We start from the raw sequence: 18568 nt of genomic DNA, 5'->3' as shown, positions 1-18568 counted from the left end.
AAAGATGGCCCAACTGAAGCTTGAAAATCAGACGGCCTGCCGCGATAGGCCCATGCTGACGAAACCCTACCCGAAGAATCAAATGAACTGCGTTAGCCCGATCCGCAGGCTCACCCGATTCATCCCCCCTTCACTGCAGCTTGTCCGCAGGGAAGAAGACGGCGCCAATGGGGGACGCCGCTCACGGTGGGCTGGCCACACCCCTCAGTCCGGTGACACCTCAGCCAGCCCAGATCGGAGACGAGCTTTCGATCGGCCATGGCGCCAACCGAGGGCGAGCCCAGCTGACCACCGTCGCCGGCTGAGAACCAGCTTGGCTGGCTATTGTCGCCAGCAAAGATCCGCCTTGGCTAGACATGGCCGGCGGAAAGCGTTCGACTGGAGGTCTCCCCAACGTCTTTCCTCTCTCATCCGGACGGTGATTGAAGCTCTGGAACGGACTTCCTCAGCGCAAGGTTCCGGATCTAGCTTTGGCATTTCGTCGAACGGATGGTGTGTGCTATAGAGTTGAGAGACTCACGGCCCGAACGAGGTTGGAGCTAAACCGTAGCTTTGGCCGAACAAACACAACAGCAGCCCAAAAAAAGGGAATAAACGCGGCCGAAGCTCGCAACCAAGCGGTCGCAAGCTCCGGCCTGGCTTGCCCAGAACGCAAAAAAAGAAGACCGTAGTTCACCGGCCAAGGAGGCGTAGCGGTGGGGTTGCTGGTCACGATGCAGGCGCAACCGTCGACGGCAGTCTACCCCCTTCCACCCACAACCCACAGATCTGGGTTTTGCTCACGATCTCTCTCACCGTGAAGCCCCTCTCTCTCGGGTTCGCTCGCCGCCGACCTCCCCTGACCTCTCTTGGGGGAGGTCGTTTGAGCTCGCGACGCCTCTCTTGCTTGCTTACTCTTTGAGCCTCCCTGAAGTCTCTCCAGGAAAGTTCTCCAAGCTTGCTCGCTCGTCCTCAACAGAGATCGCAACCCGCCTATTTATAGGCAAGGAGGGTCCGATCAACAGAAATTTCTTACAATATCAATTAATGTATTCCACGTTAAGAAAATTCATACAATAAAAGCTCCCAAAACATTAACGATAACTCGATATTGTGAGAAGTTCGTTAATCGATTTACGTTTGTTTTAACTCGTCATTCTTTAAGGTTATCCATAATTAGGTCACGACGGAGATTTCATTTTTGGTAATACATCTAGTATCTGACTTCTCGATAGTGGTTGTCTTGAATCATTTAGACGTGCAAGAAAATACAATATAGAAAAATAGAAAAATCCATGTCTTTGTGCTAGCTCGGCTTGGCCATGAACCCAATATTAATCTCCAAAACATAAATAAATTTCTCCAAGCACTTCATAGGATGTCCTCGAACTTTGGGGTTGTACATGCCATGTGATGATCAGGGCATGCGACATTTCACACTAGGATCCTAAGAAGCAGCATCCTATATTATTTATGATTTAAGCCGATATGAGAAATTTAACAAGCACAATCGGGTTCGATAATCAAATAAACTGATCCATATACTAATCCACAGTCGTGTACTTGACATTGGGGTAGAGCTCCAAAGCTTCCACTCCGAACGATGGCTTAATCTCGAAGTTGGCTTGCTCTCCTTTCACGAAAACAGAATGGAGTACTGCCAATATCACATTCTGCGGAAACGCCGCCTCTGTAATGACCGGACAAGCTTTAAATCTTAGAGAGAACAGAGACAATTTACACACTTAAATCCAATAGAAATGCAGCCCTAACCTTGAATATTCTTTAGAACCTCCTCCTCTGGAACATACGCCCTCTCTAGACCCTTGCCGATCTTTCTCTCCCAGAAAGACATGAGCTCATAAATAAATCACAGAGTCACTGATCTTCCTAGTGTTACTTTCGGCTTGAATTGAAGAAGAATTCTCTCGGTAAACAGATTCATCAGACAACCAACAGACAGATGCATCCATATGTTCTTTCCTCCACCAAATACATAAAGAGAACATTCACGATCTGCCCACTAGGTGATATTATGCCAAGATAAACCACGACACACTCATATAATCTATTAGTCTCTGAAGGTGAAGACTAATGGATGTAAGAGTCCCAACATCTCCAGACAAGGACGTTGCCCTGGAATTCTCAAGCTTCAAGAGCTGCCCCTCACACTGATCACTACCGTAATTAAATCGTGATCAACCTCCAGAAATATCTGAACTAATTAAAATGCGCATTTCGACACACTGCTTCTTACCTTTTGCATTTCCATCCCCTAAGATGACAACTTTATCTCTTGGGGGAGCTGTAGCCCCAGGCTGTGACAAATTCGAAAGGTGGTAACCTGAACAAGCGTTAGAAACCACATGTGTATAAGGGATTCCCTCAGCCTCAACAAGGCGGCGGATCTTGGTCTTGGTATCATATACAGTTTTTGCTGGCTCCACAGCATGGTGACGTTCCCCATCGTTTCCAAACTCTGAAGGCAAGAATCTCTAAAAAGAAAATTAATTGAATCAGGACATACATTTTTATCAGAAAGCAACAAAAAAACTAGAGCAAATTCACCTCATCCAACAAACTTACATGAGTTTTGGCAAAAAAAAAAAAGGAAACCAAACTCATATGTGACAATGTTTGACTTTTTTCTTCAACATGTGACTATGACAAAAAAAACAAAGAAAACAACTTACATGAGACTGAATTTCACTTTCTTTTTTTTTTTCCAAACGGACTATAATATAGTAAAAATGATTATAAGTGAATCAAGACTAGAAATTAAGTGCTATTAGAAAAGTAGAAGAAAAGAAAACTGAAGATTTAATTGTTAGGGCCATAGGCCATAGCCAAATAAATCTGGCAAGTATAAAATGCGCAACGATGCTCCTTACTTGTACACTTTTCACAAGAAATAAAATATCATGTGAGTACATTGCCTTTTGTGAGCATGCTAAGCTCCACTCTTTACCGACCGTCAACCCCCTAGGCAACAACTACTAAATTATCCACCAGTTGGGTTTTGAAAACTTATTTGCTATAATATTAATTTTACCTAAAATAACCTTTTGAAGAAATAGGTAGTTCGTGTTTCCCATTATTGATCAAAGGATAGGGTACATGACCATAATCCATATCGAGCGCTTGAAACCTTTTACTTTTTTTTCATTGACCTAGAGGAAACCCAACCACAGTGAATCCGGCATTGTCCGGTACTTGGATTTGAAATAGTAAGCCTCAAATTTCATTAACGACTTCTATAGAAAGTCATGACCGTTTAAAAAGGAAAGAAGTGAAGTCTACGGATAAGTAAATGAATCCATCCCATTTCATCAGAGTGGAGCTCACAAGGAGAACGTGATGCACTAATCCCAGAAGAAAAGAGTTAAGCTTGCACCATCCTATATCATCAGTCAACTGTTAAACGAGCAATGGTAACTTGGATGAAATTATTATAAACTGCACACCTTGATATTCCCGGCTGCTTTGATGGCTGCAACAATCTTATCTTGGATCGCTACCTGTTGTTGCGCCACAACAGAGATTACCACATCAACCTGCTTAATCGCAGTCAACAGACTCTCTTGATCGTATACATCTCCCTGAGAATCAAGTAATCAAGAGCATGGACAAACAATCAATAAAGTCGCCAATCATCAATCAATCCTATCTTTGCCAGTAGGAAGACTACGAAAAAGGATAGATATGAAGTCTGATGTAGATAACACTTCAATAGCTTCACCAGAAGAGAAAAAGTTTTATAAGAAATAAAGCATCCACAGAATTACCACACATTGCCTACCAATCTTTTGAAAGGTTATAGCAGGGGATTTGCGGTGACATCTGAATTACAAGTCAGTCACATTCACTTTTATATACAAGTTCATTTAGGCAGTACGTAAAATATAGAAGTTTTCATAAGATTTGTTTAAAAATGTATTCTATTTGTACTTCGTATCGGAATGCGAAGCTGAGGCGATTCGTCAGTCAATGTGAAAAATGACCAATAACACAGGGACAAATTGCTAGAGGAGGGAAAGAGAAGCAGCAAATATCAACTCAATCTTGTGAAAGATTGAGATCAAATGCGACTCTGATTCTACGGTTAAAGACATTTTTCGAAACGACGGATGAGATTAACGGTAAGGGACGCTTCGATTCCTCAAAGGAGCACCAAATGCGAGAAACGAACAGGATTGCATCAGAAGAACTACTCACGTGAACTAATTTGACGCCTAAGCTCTTGAAACCTTCAGCGATGTTGGCCTTGGCTGGGTCGGAGAGACTGGACTCCCTCACGAGAGCGAAGGTAGGGTGACCAAACTTAACACTTGCTTCCACAATGAACTTTCCGATGCTTCCGGTGCTTCCAATCACCAGGACTCTGCTCTTCTCGGCCATCTCGGTGGGTGTTTTCACAGCGGAGGCGTCGTTTTTCCTGGCGATCTTGATCGGTCTCTAAAGTGACTCTGTTATAACTATACGGTGTACGTGTTGATATATATAGAGAGAGAGAGAGAGAGAGAGAGAGAGAGAGAGAGAGAGCTAAAAGGTGGCGGGCTAAAAGGTGGCGGTTCTTGTCTTCGTGATAGGATAGAGAGTCATTGGATGATTCCGGAAGGGCATAATCGTCTTTTCATTAAAATAATTTTCCTTGTTGAGATAAATCCTTCATTGGAAAAATGGTACATGGAAAGTAGAATAATAGAGAGAAGATAAAGATTTTGTTTGATTTCAGTGATGAACTAAATTATTGTGAAGTAAGATAGATTTTAACTTAGCAAAAAACAAGAAAATTTAATATTTATAGTGCTATAAATTTAAGTTATCGTCATTGATGAGGAAATAGTTGAAACTACCTTTTTACATTGACTTTTATCATATGAAAAAGATAAGAAAATGGTATGATGAGCTACTCTACATTTATATGGTAGCATGATATTATACAGCTTCATAGCCGCTATGCTATTGTTTCGAGGTTCAATAAATTCTTTTTCCTAGGAGGGTTGACAAAAGATTACCGTTCTTAAATTGGCCAAAATTAGATTACTATATTTGTAATTCATAACCTCTATGGGAGAAAAAAGCCACAACACGAGTGTCGAAATATAGAATGATTAGTAAAAAGTTGTTAAACCTTTGACATGTATACCAAGTCAATTTTAAATATTTTGATATGATCAATTTACTTCTAAATTTTTTAACGTTTTACCTTGCAATATAATCCTAAGTAGCATCAACACCGATACGCGACACGCAAAATGACACGACACGCCGACACATCATATCTAAAAAAAGAAAAAAAAAAGTTGAACACATTAGGGCACATCATATATTAAATATATATTTATATATATACATGATAAATGATCATTTCTATGATTATTTCAATCAAATTAATTCAATTCAAATTCACAAATAAATAAATTATGATAAAAAAAAAAGACTTAAAAAAGACTAGAATGAATTTACACTAAAAATTGTGAATTATAGGAAGTAAAAGTCAAAAAGAAGAGGAGATTAGGTTTTCTCCTTTCTCCCTTTTATTATTTTTATTACTATTTATTTTTGTACATATTTACATTTTGACTTGTCATCTATTGCAAAATTTTAAAATTGACCCGAGCGTGTCGAAATCATGTGTCAGAATTCTGGACTCGCATGTCAGACCGTGTTAGAAGAGTTAACCACGTGTCAAATTTTTTGATATCTGTTGACCACGTATCGAAAGGTGTTAAAGTGTTAAAGCATTGGCAGCCTTCTAACGTAACATGACCAATGCTCACATGAAATAAAAAATTGAAATGAAAAAAAAAAGTATTATTTTCGGTCTGTTTTTTACCCTTCTTTTTCTTTTCGGTTTCTTTTCATTTCTTACGTACTTGTTTCCTCTTCTTCTTCTATCGATTGCCAGGCCTTGGCGAAGGCCTTAATGCCCTCACCAAGGGTTGACCTCACATCCTTGGGGCAAGGCTCGGCGTCGTGGCTCCAATTCATTACCCACACCGAGGACAAACCACATATAACATACAAAATTAGAGAAACCCGTGTCTAACTTTTAGCTTACCATAGCTTGGACATAAAACCATATAAAACTCCAAAATAGGAGTAACTTCTCTAAGCACCACATAGATGCACACACATCGAATGTTCATAGTATGTCCTCGTATTTGGAGGTTGTACACATCAGAGGAAAATAGAGCAAGCCCCCCCTAGCCCGTCGACCACCGCTTGGAGCCATCAGAGCCGCCGCACACCGCTCGCTCGCCCGTCGCGCCAACCGCTAGCCCAACCGAGTGTCCTTGCCATTCCGCTCATTTCGCAACTCCTCGTCGCTCCCCAAACCTCTGTCCAGGCAGTCGCAGGTCACTAGGCCACCATTCGTCGCCATCCAAGCCGCCGAAGCCACCGTTGAGCACCGCCTGGCCCCGCTACACCACCTCCGTGCCATTTCAGCCAGCCAGTAGCCCTACGCCAGCTCCTTCTACCCAAGGTCAGTAGCCGAAGCTAGCAAGGGCCCTAGGTCTTCATGGCCCATTTTTAAGCCCACTCGATCCTCCGTTGGTGTCGCCGCAGGCTCAGTTGTTGCCCACCTCTGCGTTGCCGTTGTCGTGAACTCATCGGAATGCTAAATCGGTGAGTTTACTTGCTAAAATCTGCTTAGGGAGTTAATGATGCTTAGGGGTTGATTAGTTTAACCTAATTATGGTTTAAGTGATTAGTTAGCATTGATTAGTGATTTAATTATTCAATTGTGCATATTAGGTGGTTAGAATGGCCTAATTAGGGACTAGATAAATTGTGCTTTTTATCTAGATATGTTCAGAAATTTTCTAGGCTTGTTTAGGTGGTTAATTTAGCATTTCCGGCTTAAGTTGGTATTTTTGGTATTTAATTGTATTTATTTAATTATTTTTTGTATTTATTTAATTATTTATTATTTTCCAAAAATTATATCGGGATAGCCGATGATCGAAATTTCGTGCTGATTGCAATGGTGTGCTTAGTTTATGCAATTGAATGTTAAATTGTGCAAATTGAGTGATAATTGTGATTTTGGTTATTTATTCCAAAATTGTGAAGTTTTGATATTTTATTAGAAAAATCCCAGGTGTCGGGTTTTAGCACCGAAAATGGTTTTAAGGATTATATCGAATCGTGAGATTTTAAAAGTATGAATATCAATTTTTCTAGTTCTGGTTAAGTGAACCCATCCCCGATGTGAGTCGATGTATTAGCTTGTGTGAGCAATGATCTGTATCAGCTTGTATGAGCAATGATCTGTCAGCTTGTGTGAGTAATGATCTGTGTCAACTTGTGTGAGCAATGGTCTGTCAGCTTGTGTGAGCAATAGTCTATCTCAACTTGTGAACAGTAATCCCTGGCTACGCCAAAGGACCAATGTGTGTTGGTAGTTCATGCTTGTGCGAGCAATAATCGAATTGGAATCGATTGAATTTATTGAAGGAATGAATTGGTTGAGTATATGAATTGTACTGATGTGTAGGAAGGAACTAAGGCAAAGTAAGTCCTTTGTCTCGTGTGCATAGACTGCCTCTAGATATATTTCCTTCCTAGTCGGAGTTTAGAGGGTGAACTTGCTGAGACATTGTCTCACCCCGTTGTGGCTCAATCTTTTTAGGTCCTTAGATGGCGGTTCTTTCGGAACGTTTTGGTCAGCCTATGAGGGTTACCGAGCAGAGTTTTGACTACCCTGACCTCGAGGGTCACAAGGTCTATGAACTCATGGTGACCACTGTCTAGGTCGATGAAGGCCTACCTCAGAAGGTACCCCCATTGATTCAGAGCGTGGTTTCGCCACGAATTCATTGGATACAGGAAGGGTCCCCTCTAGGGTTTTGAGATCCCCGCGGTGGTAGTAGATGCCGCTCTAGGTGAGAGTGCAGCTGTGTGACATTCTGATTTTCAAACCCTGCTTTCGACTAAATGAAATAGGCTTTTCATCAATGCGCCTATAGTTCTTTTCTCTAAGTTGGCCACTCACAATATAACTAGCATATCAGGTGAAGCTGTTAAGAAATCTAAATGCAGTTGACTTGAGAATTCAACCAGGATTCAATTGCTCGATCATGCTAATCTGTAAGGGTCACCACGACACAGTTAAAAATCGATTAGAGACCGGAGATAGGTCGATTCGATCAAATCATGTGATTAAGTGTGGGTGTTTTTACTTAATTGCAAAATTTTTGTCGATCGGCACTAGACCGATTTTTCTGTTGTTTTGGTACCCCATGTCCATATTTGAAACCTTGAGATTTTCATAACAACCAAGAGTTGCCAATGTGTCGAAGATGTACAATATGATTCGAAAATAATTGACCACGGGTCAATTGTGCTAAAAATTCCTAAAAGCTACCCAGTAGGTTAGGTCACGCTAAAATCGTGTCCGATCCAAATTAACCAAGAAATTGAACCCGGTTTCAGGAATCGAAAGTTTGAGCATGTCACGATTTATTTTTAGGACTTCATCTCATCTTTCGAGAAATTTTTGGTGAGCCTAGAATTTTTACGGAAAATCAATTTCAATCAATTCGAAAAAGAAAATAAATTCGGAGGGGTCTCTTTAATTAGATTTTCTGGCTACCAAATTAAAGTAAATTGTGGAGACTTGGTGTAAATTCGTAAGAGTTGCCTCCATGGGATTTTTGGCCCTCAATTTGACTTAATTTGGAGAAGAATTGAGAGAAAATGAAGAGGAAATTCGTGTAGCTACATGGACCTTGCTTGACCTTCAATTTGGCTTGTTGGTGAAGTTTTGGGTGTGAAAATGACTTGTGGATGAAGCTTGGACTTTAGGGGCATTATAATCATCACAACAATATTTTCCCTTGACCATTTGGCCTCCCTCATTCCCTCCATACGTGCAAACCCCCTTTCCTTCGACCCTCTCCCTCTCACGCATGTCTCTCCCTCTTTCCCTCTCTCTCTTGCACAATTCTTTCCCCCTTAGCTGCCAACTTCCCCTTCTATCTTTTTTTCTTCCCTCCATCTCACACGTCTTCTTCTTTTCCCTCAAGCTGCCGCCCTTCCATCCAGCTTTCCCCTGCACGCTCACCCCAAAGCCTGATTCCCCACCAAACCACCGCCTCACCATTTCAGCCTGCCAGCTCACCCTTCACGCCAGTTTACTTCCCCTCATTTTAGTTGATGCAACACCATCATTAGGCCTAACTCCATAGTCATCGACCTCACACAATAGCTTCATCTTCTCCTCAAGCCACCAACCCAGCGATCCTCTGTACCCAGCTCAGTCCCGCTGCTCGACTAGTTCACGCTGCCACTAGCAGCCCTCCACATAAGCAAGTTTGAATCTTAGCTTTAGTTGAGACATGTCGGACCGTTTTCAGCCCAATCCGAGCTTCCTTTGGCGCCGCTGTAAGCCCGAGTTTCGGCTGCTGTCGGGCCGCCGTCATCGTGAACCGATTTTTGTGCTAAATCGGTAAGTTTATGCACTAAACTCTCATTATGGCACTAATGATACTTAATGGGTGATTAGTTTAGCTTAAGATGAGATTAGGTGATTAATTAGAATGGATTAGTGATTTAATTATTCAATTGTGCTTGTTAGGTGGTTAGAATGGATTAATTAGGGACTAGATGATGTGAATCGTTGCGAAAAGATCGTTTCACAAAGGCCTGGATGGTGCGAATTGCGAACCTCAACCTCCAATCAAACCTGTGATTGGCAACCTCGGTATGAACGTGACTTGTTGACGAACGCGTGTCAACCAACCAACGTTATAGACGCCACAAGCGAAAGAATTCGCTATCTCGCTCGATAAATCGAATCGACCGTCACAAGGGAACATTGATAAGGTCAAGTCCTCAAAAGAACAGTAGAAGAGAATCTCTCAACTTTTTCCTCAAAAATAAAAATATGTCTATCCCCCAAAGAAATTCGGTCAATTTTATATATAGGCCTTCTAGCCGCCACACAAACCCTAAAACCAATCCTAGAGATATAATGCATCATATTCTAGAATATTCCTAAACAAGATATATATATTTGACTTGGTCAAATATTTGATGACTAAATAATCAAATTGCGCCAAGATTTCCAAGATTCTTCAAGATTTGATCCAAGGTCATCTCTACGCCAAAGATCACGAACCATGACGCCAACAGATTGCCTAAATTGCTTGGCCCACGCGCGAGTAATCGAACTAATATGAATAGACAATGGGTCCCTAGCACCTCCTCCTCGATATGGCTTGATGTCCACATCATTCCCTCCCCCGTGCAAAGGATTTGCCCTCAAATCATCATTGGCATCAAAAAGAGTTAAATCATAAACATTAAATGTGGCACTAAGGTCATACTTACCTGGAAGATCAAGCTTGTAGGCATTATTGTTAACTCTTTCCAACACCATGAATGGTCCATCCCCTCACGGTAATAACTTAGAATGTCGTTGCTCAAGAAATCACTCTTTGCGCAAATGAACCCAAACCCAATCGCCTGGTTCAAACACTACTTCCTTGCGCCTTTTGTTGGCTTGCCTTGTATATTGCTCAGTCTTGCGCTCAATATTTGTGCGCGTCTTCTCATGTAACGCCTTGACAAATTTAGTTTTCTTTGCTCCATCTAAATCCACACACTCATTAACAGGTAAATGGGTTAAATCTAAAGGAGTTAACAGATTAAAACCATAAACAACCTCAAATGGTGTAAATTTAGTAACAGAATGTATGCTCCTATTATATGCAAATTCAACATGTGGCAGACAATCTTCCCAAGATTTTTTGTTCTTTTTAATAATAGCACGCAACAATACCCCTAAAGTTCTATTAACTACCTCGGTTTGACTATCGGTCTGTGGATGACAAGTAGTAGAAAATAACAACCGTCTTCCTAGTTTTTTCCACAATGTTTTCCAAAAGTAGCTAAGAAATTTAGAATCTCGATTTGAAACAATCAATCTAGGCATGCCCTGCAAACGTACAACTTCCCTAAATAACAAATTAGCAACATGAGATGCATCATCAATTTTATAACAAGGTATAAAATGAGCCATCTTTGAAAACCGATCAACAACCACATAAATAGAATCTCTATCATTCTTAGACCTAGGCAATCCTAACACAAAATCCATAGAAATATCAATCCAAGGATGCGTTGGAATAGGTAATGGTGTTTATAAGCCATGTGGTTTAGTTGTAGACTTCAATTGCTTACAAGCAATACATCTCTCACAGACATGTGTGACATCTCTCTTCATATGTGGCTAATAAAAATGTTCATGTAGCACTTCATAAGTCTTATTAATATCAAAATGCCCCATTAAACCACCATTATGTGCTTCTCGCACCAACAATTCACGCAAAGAACACTTAGGCAAACATAGTTTGTTTTCACAGAAAAGATAACCTTCACACCTATAGAATTTATCAAATGCAGCATGCTCACATGCTTCAAACACTCTCCTAAAGTCATCATCATCAGTATATAAGTTCTTGATATGCTCAAAACCTAAACACTTTGCTTCTAAAGTAGTTAGAATCGCATACCTTCGAGAAAGTGCATCGGCTACCACATTCTCCTTACATTTCTTGTAATTGATCACATATGGAAAAGTCTCAATGAACTCCATCCATTTCGCATGCCTTTTATTCAAATTTTACTGCCCTTTCAAGTACTTCAAGGTTTCATGGTTAGTGTGGATCACAAACTCCTTTGGCCATAAATAATGTTGCCAAGTTTCCAAAGCTCGCACTAAAGCATGCATCTCCTTATCATAGGTAGGATAATTCAATGTTGCTCCACTCAGTTTCTCGCTGAAATAAGCTATGGGACGCCCTCCTTGCATCAACACGGCTCCAATTCCTATATCAAAAGCATCACACTCTATTTCAAAAGTAGCATTGAAATTCAGCAAAGATAACAAATGAGCATTAGTCAACTTATCTTTTAGCAGATTAAATGTTTTCTCTTGCTCTTCTCCCCACGTGAAACCCACGTGCTTCTTGATAACCTTAGTTAAAGGTGCGGCAATGGTGCTGAAATTTCTCACAAATCGCCGATAAAAACTCGTCAATTCATGAAAACTACGCACTTCTCCTATAGTCTTAGGCATTGGCCATTCATGGATTGCTTTGACATTTTCTTCATCAACCTGTATACCATCAACACTAACAACAAATCCTAGAAATACTAATTTGTTGGTAACAAAAGAGCACTTCTTTAGATTAGCGTATAATTGCTCGGCCCTTAAAACGTGCAAGACAACTCGCACATGCTCAATATGGTCATCGGGATTTTGGCTATAAATCAAGATGTCATCGAAATAGACAACCACAAATCGACCAATAAAAGCATGCAAAACATGATTCGTAAGTCGCATAAACGTGCTCGATGCATTAGTTAATCCAAATGGCATGACTAACCACTCATATAATCCATACTTGGTCTTAAATGCAATTTTCCATTCATCACCTTCTTTCATCATAATTTGATAATAGCCACTTTTCAAATCGATCTTAGTGAAAATGCAAGAACCATGCAACTCATCCAACATGTCATCTAACCTGGGAATAGGATGTCGATACTTTACCGTAATGTTATTGATTGCTCGGCAATCAACACACATTCGACAAGTTCCATTCTTCTTTGGCACCAACAAAACAGGGACAGCGCACAGGCTAAGACTCTCTCTCACATACCCTCATTCCAATAGTTCGCTAACTTGCCACTGAAGTTCCTTTGTCTCCTCGGGATTGCTTCGATATGCGGGTTGGTTAGGTAATGGCGCACCGGGAATCAAGTCAATTTGATATTCTATGCCTCGAATCGGTGGTATCCCTCCAGGAAGTTCATCAGGAAAGACATCTTCAAATTTCTACAATAAAGACACAATAGGACTAGGCAAACTTAAGTAAAGATCGTTAGTAGAAAATAAAACCTCCTCGTACACAAGTACAAGCATTGGTTGATCTAGAACTCAAGCTCTCCTCACTTCACTTGATTTTGCATAAAAATTGTTTTGCCTCTTTTCTTTCCTCTCTTCTTTTCCCTCGGTTTTTACCACAATCTTTCTCTCGGCCTCTCCTTTTCCTTGCATCTCAAACACACCATGCAAGCCATTGGATTTCTCACCTTTTCTCTCTCTATCAGCTTCTCGTTGTAACTTTAACTGATCTTGATACACCTCACTAGGTGTCATTGGTATCAAGGTATAAGTCTTTTAATTCATCACCAATGAATAACGATTAGTATACCCATCATGATGTACATTTCAATCATATTGCCATAGTCTTCCAAGTAAGATATGACCCGTTTGCATAGGTATAACATCACACTCTACCTCGTCCTTATATCTCCCTATCTCAAATGAAATTCGAACTTGTTTTGATACTTTCACCTCACCACTATCATTTAACTATTGAAGTCTATAAGGCCTAGGGTGCTTTGTCATTTTCAAACCCAATTTATCCACCATAGTACAACTTGCCACATTCGCACAACTACCTCCATCAATTATCATACTACAGATCTTACCATTCACCACACATTTTGTATGAAATAAGTTATCTCTTGTTGGTGATGCTCCTCCTCCTTTACTTGCACACTCAGAGAACACCTAACCACCAATAAGTCTCTTTTTATAGCCACTTCTCCATCCCTACAATCCTCCAATGGTGGCATCTCATCATCCTCTTCTTCCCTTTCACTTTCGGACTCAATAACACCATGTCTAGTCATGATCATCACCCTCCTATTAGGGCATTGATTCGCCATATGACCCCTGCCCAAACACTTAAAACATTTAATCTCATGAGTTCTAGTGTTAGGGTTTTCGGTTTTACTTGAAGCCGGATTCATTCCAACTTTACCGTCCCTCTCCTTCTCCTTTGAGGTTTCGGTTTTGGTGTTGTTTCCTCTCCAATTTGGTTTCTCATCTCTCTTCCAATTGGATCTCCAATTCTGATTTGAACCTCCTCTACTCTTGTGATTTCGGTCCAACTTCAATTGCCGCTCAACTTTGATGGCTTTGTCCACAAACTCCTCCAATTCAACATAGTATTGCAACTCCACCGCCCTTACTATGTCTTGGCTCAAACCACTCAAAAATCTTGAGATTGTGGCCTCACGATCCTCCACCACATTAGCACGGATCATGGCAATCTCCATCTCCTTGTGATACTCTTCCACGCTCTTATTGCCTTGTGTGAGATTTTGTAACTTTTGAAACAAATCTCGGTGGTAATGACTTGGTACAAAACGCTTTCTTATCACCACTTTCATCTCATCCCACGTCTATATCGGTCTTTCATCGTTCACCTCCTACTAGTCACAAGTTGATCCCACCAAATTATAGCATAATCAATAAATCCAACAGTTGCAATTTTTACATTTTTGAGCTCGGAATATCGTTGGCAATCAAATACCATCTCCATGCGTTTCTCCCATTCTAGATACGCATCAGGATCATTCTTCCCTTGGAAAGAAGGAATCTTCATCTTGATATCTAAACCCTCGAGCTCCATTCCACCTTCTAAATCGAGCATCTCGATCATCCTCCATGTTGACCTCATCATCATCATAATGCCGCTACCTTCTAAGTTGTGTTCTAGAGGCGTCTCGCTGATGTTGCGACCTTCCCCGGGGTAGCTCTCAATCACCATCAACCCTCATACCATTCCCCATCATTCGGCCACTAAGCTTCTCCACTACGGCCCTCAATTGCTAGATGCTTTTCACGAGCGCTTCATCCCTTCGTATGGAGTCAACCTCCCTCTGATTTACGCTTTCTTCGTGTGACATATTTTAAACTTGTAAATAAACGATAGTCACAAAAATTCTCACCAATCGCTCCCTCACGTGTTTCTCTCAAGGTAATTGGCATTCCCCTCGTGTTTAACTCAAGTCTAGTCTTTTTCCACCCTCAATTAAGCTTACACACTCTTGCCTTTTTCCTCTCGTATTCTCTTTTCACAAGCTCTTTATCGGACTCAAAACCTGTCTCTCAACCCCTTCACGAAAATCAATCAAACTAATCAAACAAGATTAGATCACAACTGATTTTATTTCAGCAAGTAACAATTTCAAACCAACAAGTACAACTTTTGAAATTCCAATTGAAATGCAAATCACTGCTGATTTTGTTTCAATTCGGTCCACTAACAAACGAGTCGCCTTCTTGATTTTTTTTTTGTTCGGCTATTTTTTCTGCCGAATCTGTTTTTTTTTTCTCTTGCGCACCTTTTTTTGTGTGCGTTTTCTTTCTCTTCTTCTTTTTTTGACGAACTTACTCTTTTTCTTCTTCTTTTTTTGACGAACTCAGATACATTTTAAGATGCTAGAAAAAAAAATTAAAACTAACAGCAAACAACTTCGTATGGAAGCACAAAAGCAATCGGATCCCTAAATTGGCTAGAACCAAAACCCTAGCTCAATAAATCTCAAATTGATGTGAATCGTTGCAGAAAGATCGTTCTACAAAGGCCCTGATGTTGCAAATTGCGAACCTCAACCTCCAATCAAACTTGTGATTGGCAATATCGGTATGAACGTGACCTATTGACGAACGCGTGTCAACCAACCAATGTTATAGACGCCACGAGCAAAAGAATTCGCTATCTCGCTCGATAAGTCGAATCGACCGTCACAAGGGAACTTTGATAAAGTCAAGTCCTCAAAAGAATAGTAGAAGAAAATCTCTCAACTTTTTCCTCAAAAATAAAAATATGTTTGTCCCCCAAGGAAATTCAGTCATTCTTATATATAGGCCTTTTAGCCGCCACACAAACCCTAAAACCAACCCTAGAGATATAATGCATAATATTCTAGAATATTCCTAAACAGAGAGAGAGAGAGAGAGAGAGAGAGAGAGAGAGAGATATACATATATATTTGACTTGGTCAAATATTTGGTGACCAAATAATCAAATTGCGCCAAGATTTCCAAGATTTTTCAAGATTTGATTCAAGGTTATCTCCACGCCAAATATCACGAACCATGACACCAACAACTTGTTTAAATTGCTTGGCCCGCGCTTGAGTAATCAAACCAGTAGGAATAGATAATGGGATCCTAGCACCTCCTCCTCGATATGGTTCGATGTCCACATCACTAGATAAGTTGTGCTATTTATCTAGATAGGTTCGAAAAAATTTTAGGCCTGTTTAGGTGGTTAGATTAGCATTTTCGGCCTAAGTTTGCATTTATTGGATTTATTGGTATTTATTTAATTATTTGTTGTATTTATTTAATTATTTAATATTTTCCAAAAATTATACAGGGATAGCTAGTGACTGGAATTTCATGCTGATTGTAGTAATGTGCTTAGTTTATACAATTGAATGTTAATTTGTGCAAATTGAGTTATGATTGGAATTTTGGTTATTTATTCCAAAATTGTGAAATTTTGGTAGTTAATTAGAAAAAAACAGGTGTCAGTTTTTTATGCCAAAAATGTTTTTAAGTACTATATAAAATAGGGGAATTTTTGAAAAAGAAGGATATCAATTTTCTTGTTCAAGCTAACCGTGTACCCACACATGATTATTTTACTGAGTGTTTTTAGTATGAAGAAAATAGACCAAGTTCGTTACCTTAATTAAGGCATTCAAGTGCTAAGCACAATGGCCTTGGTCGTGGTTGATTGATCGTGTGTTCGTTTATAATCAGGGCAAGATGACTATTGAAAGATGAGGTGATATATGTTGTGTTGAGGAAATCCAATGGGTTATGAGCCGGTAAAGAACTAAGTGCTACACAATAATGAATCCTCGTGTGAGCCACCTCTAGTACCTTGTATCGTTGCTTAATGTAGTTAAAGTCTAAGTGCTACAGGGTGACTTGAGTCACATGGGAGCCACCTCTAGAAGCCTTGTATTTCTATCATACATAGTCAAGAACTAAGTGCTACACGATAGCGAGACTTTATGTGAGTTACTTCTAGAACCTTATACCAGTGCTTTTTGTGGCCAAGAATTGAGTGCTACATGACAACGTGACTTTGTGGGAGCCACCTCTAGTACCTTGAGCTATTGCTTATGATAGTCGAAAACTAAGTACTACACGACGGTGTGACTTCGTGGGAGCCACCTCTAGTACCTCGAGCTATTGTTGATTGTGGTCAAGGACTAAGCACCACACGATGCTGGAACTTCGTGGGGAAGAGACACCTTTAGAACCTTGAGCTTGGTAGTGAGTATTGAGTTTGAATTGGGAATTGGAATATTGAGAGTGAATATCGGGTGTGGATTGAACAACTTATATGAGTTACCCGCGCCTGATTATGGGATGAAATTGTGTGACACGGAATGGAATATGTCATTACGATTTGGCTTTATAATCGAGACTCATGTGTGTGATTGTTTGATAATGAGATGTTCCAATCGATGAGTGCATTGAGTATGTGCATATGTTTTAAGAACTATACTAATGTGCAGGATGGAACTGAAGCGGGGTAAGTCTCATTGGGTGTATGTGTAAGCTACCTCTAAGTGTATTATCTTCCTAATCGGGGTTTAAGGAGTGAATTCGTTGAGATTTATATCTCACTTCGTCGTGGGTTACCATTTTCAAGTCTCTAGTGTGAAGAACTCGGAGCTTGAGACGGAAGGGTCAGAAGCATGGGTGGCTCAGTAGTTCTATTTGGAGATAGACCTCCTGTACTTAGACCTTAGAGTTGGCCTCTGTGTGTAAACTAGATTGTTTATTTGGTTGTCCTGCAATTCTATCTCATGTATGTTGTTGTCAGGGGATTAGTTAATTCGATTCTGCATGTGCATAATCGATTGGGTTGGCAACGTGTCCTGGAAACGTCGCATATTTTATCGACCACCGAGGGATGTGTGCGCACTCGAGGTTTAGGGCGTGACAAGCTGACCCTCCTGATGGTGCTGTGGAGGACCTGAAGCCCCCAGAGCCTATGGAGACCGAAGGATCGGTGAATGGTGCTTTTGAGAGCCGATCTTTTGTAGACTTTTGTCTATAGACTAGTGTTGTATATAAACTGGAGTATTTATAAAACTATTTTAGTTGTGAATATATTTCTTGTTTTTCTATCCCGTGTTAGTTGTTGTCAGGGGTATTGTTTCGCTTCTACATGTGCATTAAAATGAATGGATCGGCGACGCATCCTGAGACGTCGCAAATTTTATCAACCACCAAGGGATGGGCACATGCTCGAGGTTTAGGGCGTGATATTCTGCTTGCTTGGACACTTTCATAAGATATCAAGTAAGTCTAATGCCTTTTGTGAGCATGCTTTGTTCCATTCACTATCGACCGTCAACCACCCAAATCAACGACAATGACTAAATACTATATGTTGGAAGAAAGTCGTGGAAGACGACTTACCCATTTCTTATGCGCAATCAACAATTCACCCCGGAACGATCGTTGAATTGCGGATGAATCACGAATAATACTACCTCACGTTCGTCTGAATGTAATCACAAGGAAAACGTCCAATTTTCACAACATAAATGCAAATTGTTCTTGTAAAGGAGGAATGGAACGCCTTCCTTTTTCTTTGATGGAAAGAGGACAAGAAATGGAGAATTTCTGAGCGTACGTTCTGCCAACCGTGCCAATGGTTATCTTCAGAAAACTTTTATACAA

At 40.4% G+C, this 18568-nt stretch overlaps 1 protein-coding gene across 1 annotated transcript; it reads right to left on the bottom strand.

The window, feature by feature from the left end:
• Positions 1-1214: 1214 nt before the first annotated feature.
• LOC104443608 (phenylcoumaran benzylic ether reductase Pyrc5-like) lies at positions 1215-4439 on the bottom strand. The gene is made up of 6 exons (XM_039312841.1): positions 4195-4439; positions 3444-3578; positions 2237-2474; positions 1933-2057; positions 1753-1837; positions 1215-1669 (listed from the first exon to the last, which is right to left on the bottom strand). Exons 1-6 carry the CDS (start codon positions 4375-4377, stop codon positions 1524-1526), a joined length of 912 nt encoding a protein of 303 aa, XP_039168775.1. The 5' UTR covers positions 4378-4439; the 3' UTR covers positions 1215-1523.
• Between the last annotated feature and the right edge of the window lie 14129 nt (positions 4440-18568).

This window comes from Eucalyptus grandis, chromosome 5 (genome assembly GCF_016545825.1).
Source record: "Eucalyptus grandis isolate ANBG69807.140 chromosome 5, ASM1654582v1, whole genome shotgun sequence".
Taxonomy (NCBI): domain Eukaryota; kingdom Viridiplantae; phylum Streptophyta; class Magnoliopsida; order Myrtales; family Myrtaceae; genus Eucalyptus; species Eucalyptus grandis.
This window is presented reverse-complemented; position numbering and strand designations above follow the sequence as displayed.

Bases quoted from the DNA above. Each gene is read 5' to 3' on its own strand.
- LOC104443608 (XM_039312841.1), bottom strand. From the start codon at position 4,377: ATGGCCGAGAAGAGCAGAGTCCTGGTGATTGGAAGCACCGGAAGCATC. The intron at 1,838-1,932 runs GTTGTCTGATGA...TTTATTTATGAG, and splicing joins ATGGATGCATCTGTCTGTTG to CTCATGTCTTTCTGGGAGAG. The intron at 1,670-1,752 runs GTTAGGGCTGCA...CGGTCATTACAG, and splicing joins GGTTCTAAAGAATATTCAAG to AGGCGGCGTTTCCGCAGAAT.